The following is a 4,292-nucleotide window of genomic DNA, read 5'->3' as shown; positions in this document are numbered from 1 at the left end:
ATTTCTCTGCACAATGACCAGTATTTACAGAGACTTTTCAAAAGAAAAAAATGCAGTTAATTTTAAAGGTAGTCATTTGCAGCAAAGGAAGAAATACATTGAAACTGCAGTGACTCTAAACCATTCACTTTGCTGAAAAGGCTTCTGTTGTGCTTTAGTGAAGCCTACAAGCTACATGTGTATGAACAGCAGTATATAGCGCTTGTTAATGTTGAGAAAACAAGTGATCATATAAATAGTCCATCAGAGCATCTGAACATCTCTCTTTTCTAATGACTGAATTGTTCATAAAAAAAGACATTTCTTCAGCATTCCCAGAGATAGATGCCTTTGTGAAGGACATTTTTGATATGGCAGACATAGCCTGGAAATACTGGGTAGAGTACGTTGGAGCTTTCTCAACATGCATTCTACAAATTCTTCCTCCACACTTTTAGTCCTCCCTATTGAAAAAGCTAGAAAATACCACCAAGAAGATATCTTTTGCTTCCCCTCTGCTATTTAAAACCTCAGAGTTATCTGAAACCTCAAGTCCACATAGGGTTTCCTTTTAATTCTTTCTGCAGGAAAGCATGTGATTTTTAATTTATTGTTCTCTTAATTGGCTAATGTAAAAAGAGCAGTTTGAAACTGCAACATTCTCATGCAGAAATCACTTCTTAAGCAAAAACATATGATTGCTTTTCACTTGGAAGTCGGTGAGAGATTTTATCCTCTCCTACCTCACAACTATATTTGAACTCCTAGTCTTTGACAAAGCTCTCAGTGTTTTGAGAACTTTAAGCTTAATCCAGAAGGCCTATTGTAAACAGAACTCCTACTGATTTCAAAAGATGTTCCATTTATGAAGGTCTGATAAGATCAAGATCTTGGAGGGATTAAACACTTTTAATTTAAGAATTCATACATTTCAGTTTAGCAGTCAGAAAAACAGACACAAGCTACTGTATATGATTAATTTTTATTTGATATTTTAAAGGGAAGTGTCTGCTAAAGTAGAGTTTAGAACATGGTAAATGGTCCACACAGTGAAAAAAAAATCATTAATCAGTGTTTTGTTACATTGCTAAGGCAATGAACAAATAACAGACACTGTCAAGATAAATAAGGGACTCCTGATTTTCAAGGTTTTGGAGTGTCTTGTGCAGATTCATCCCAATTCTATCTTGTTTGGTCCTTTTGAACCTCTTAAGACTGCACCATTTCCTGGAATTCTGCGAAAGAGGAGAGAATATTTATGGTAGAAATACTAAAATTAAAGGATTAAGGGTAAAAGATTAGTGGCTTATCAAGAGATTTCAAATAGGGATGAACAGAAAACAATTACGTGATAGATGACCAGAGGAGAAGACCAGACGTATGGAAGAGAGACATTGTCTAAATTTCCTCTTCCAAACAACTGATGGGAAGGCAGTGTTTTGCTGACATTTATAAGGAAGAATAAAACGTTCAAGGTAGTTTTAGCCTTCCCTCTGCATAATAATGATCTTGGGCAAAAATAATGGAATGGCTAATATGGAATTTGAGTAAGAAGAAGTTAAGAGCTGAAGTACAAGAATAAAAAGTGAGTCCACGTGTCTTATTAGCTGTTTGTAATGTTTCAGCAATTGAGAAGTGTTGATTTAGAGTAAAGTCTAAAGCCAGAAACATTGTGCAGTTCCATGTGGTATGATACATAAGTATTGTGTTGTACAATAAAATATCGTTATTTGGAAGATCTTTTAAATATTTGGCTTTTGTGAGTTAGAGTATCTGATCAGTCCTGTCCCTGAATGACTGTGCTAATATATAGATTACTTCATAAATGATGTGTGTTTATTCTGGCACTTTTCCTAAGGAACTGGATTTAATTCCTTCCAAAGAAAAAAACAGAAGAGTTCTGTCCTCCTAGAGCAGTGAGCTAGGGAATCTGCACACCAGCACATTCCCTGCGTGCTATTCCCTAAGCCCCTTTCATGCTTGTCTAGGCAGCTTGCTTCTCTCATGGAGCAAGTTGCCATTGTCTACAAGCCTTTTGAGTGAGTGTGTGCTTCCTGTTCAAAATGGGATACAGAAGTATGGAATTATGAGATCAGGAGGTTTTGCACTGGGCAGCCATTAAATCCCACTGGCATTTCCATGGGGTGAGTGCAATATGCTGCTTCCTATACCAGCTGCTCCTTAACCTGCCACTGAAGATAAATAGCATCCATCCCCATGCACAGAGCCTGTTGTGGGATCTTGTGTTGGGGTAGTGACACTTGATCATTCTGTTCTCCTTATTATGCAAAACAAATACTGACCTACATGCTGCTAGCTCTTGCATATTGTGAATGACTTCACTGACCAGTGGAATTTCTGTTGGGAGGTAACTGCTGTAAACGAGCTGATGTATGTGCTATTGATTCTTCTGTGTAGAACTGGTTCTTTTGTCCTTGATTTTACATTTGTGTATTACAAGTGATGCTAGTGCTGCTTTACATCATAGTAAATGGAAGGAGAAATAAGGGGTGGTTCCTTTCAAAACAACTGGAAATTTGTGAGTGGCAAGGAGAAAGTGCCTTAGGGCAGCCAAGGTGGGGTTTTTTGACTTGCTTGTGCAAAAGAAGTTGCAGAGATGAACCTGTAAGATCAGGGACCATTTCTGCCCATAAACACATTGCTATTGCAGGGTTTCAGTAAAATCACTGCAGGTACATTAATGTACCATCAACAGAAAAGAAAACTACATATAATTTACACACATCCTGAGGAGCCTTGTTCTGTACCTTCAGCCCCAATTTTACCATCCCCATCATGATCTGCAGCTGCCAAGAATGTCTTGGTTTCTGAGGTGGTTAACACTCTGGCTCCACACTCAAACCTCTGAAGGAAATACCTAGGAAGAAAACAATTTTGATTATGATTTTCACAGAATTTTATTCTTTTATGCTGTCTGTATAATCAAACTGATAGCTATCTATAAATAAATTAATTACCACAGTAGCCAAGTCCTCCAAACACTGCTTTGTTTGACAAGATAAATCTTAGTCATACACATTTCTGCTTTGTAAGTCCAGCCCTGATGCAGCTGATTCTCACAGCTACCAAAGTCCATCCCCAGGGAGTTATTTTTTTCTATACTAAGCATTAAAAGAAGGTATTTACTAATTTGTTTTTCTCTGTAGGGATTATCTACTTAAATACACCTTTCACAATCTGCTGAAGGTTTTATCAACATTTAGCATAACTTGTGCTCACATTTACAGATCAGTTCTGGAAAGAAAGCAGTGCTTGTTTTTGGATAGCCTTTGAATAGTTAACACAGAAAATCCTTACTTGAGCTCATCTTCCTCAATAAAGCCACTTTGATCATTGTCAAGAATCCGGAAGATCTCCTTGAGCTGGCTGCTACTCTTTTTAGACATCCCACTGATCTGAAAGAATTTTTTTGGACTAAAGGAATCTGGAGCTGAAAATAAATTAATAAATAAATTAACCCCAGACCACTGCGTTCACTGTTCCTAAATGGTCTGAGGATGCTGCTTTGTTACATTTTAATTGTTATAAACATGAATGATAGATAAAGCCTGTCAAAGAATTAATTTTGCCATACTGTACCATACCCTCCTAAACATCAAAAAAATCACATGAGGCTAAGTTACAAACTGATGATATAAAGCAGTCATAAACAAATATACTGTGACAGCTAAGTAAAAAGATTACAAAAATCTGTTCACAGTGTGCGCTTGTTCCTTTGGGACTGAGTTAAACTTGCCATGTATTACACAAAATAATAGATATTCAGAGTTTTAATTGTTTTCTTACCTTGGCAGTCCCGCAGAGCAGCAGCAATATCAGAAGGGCTTAGAATGTCTGTAAGGCTCATTTTAGACCTGTGCAAAATAGTATATTGCAAACAGATTTGTGAAATGCAAATGCATCTTACAACAAATTGTTTTTTCTATATTTCGAAGAATACTATATGGCTAACAAGACTTTTAAGGATAGGTGAAGCTAATTGATCAAACCGACATTGCTGCTGTTCCTGAACAAATCAGAAAATTTAGTACATTACTTCCTTAAAAATAGCAGTGCTGAAAGAATACTTTTTAATGACAAGAATTATGTAAATTATTTTTTATAATTTACCTGCATCCTATTTAAGTACAGCACGTTTTTAAATCCTATGTAACCATTGATCTAATAATTAGTCTTACTGGAATGCATGGCATCTGGCAATACAAATAACAGTATATGCAGTAGAAAAAAGAAAGTCAAAAAGGTTTGCTTCTGTTTTCTCCCTCAACAGCTCTGAAGAATAAAAGGAAAAC

At 36.4% G+C, this 4,292-nt stretch overlaps 1 protein-coding gene across 1 annotated transcript; it reads right to left on the bottom strand.

The window, feature by feature from the left end:
- Window positions 1-1,188: 1,188 nt before the first annotated feature.
- On the bottom strand, window positions 1,189-3,847 carry LOC309410439 (parvalbumin, thymic CPV3; the record flags this gene model as incomplete). The annotated part of the gene is made up of 4 exons (XM_082006822.1): window positions 1,189-1,214; window positions 2,748-2,857; window positions 3,298-3,430; window positions 3,787-3,847. The coding sequence occupies 4 exons, from the start codon at window positions 3,845-3,847 to the stop codon at window positions 1,189-1,191; spliced, it is 330 nt and encodes a 109-aa protein (XP_081862948.1).
- Window positions 3,848-4,292: the final 445 nt, after the last annotated feature.

The sequence above is a fragment of the Phaethon aethereus genome, assembly GCF_964289735.1.
Source record: "Phaethon aethereus genome assembly, chromosome: 15".
NCBI lineage: Eukaryota > Metazoa > Chordata > Aves > Phaethontiformes > Phaethontidae > Phaethon > Phaethon aethereus.
The sequence above is the reverse complement of the archived record's forward strand: the minus strand, read 5'-3'. Positions and strand labels throughout refer to the sequence as shown.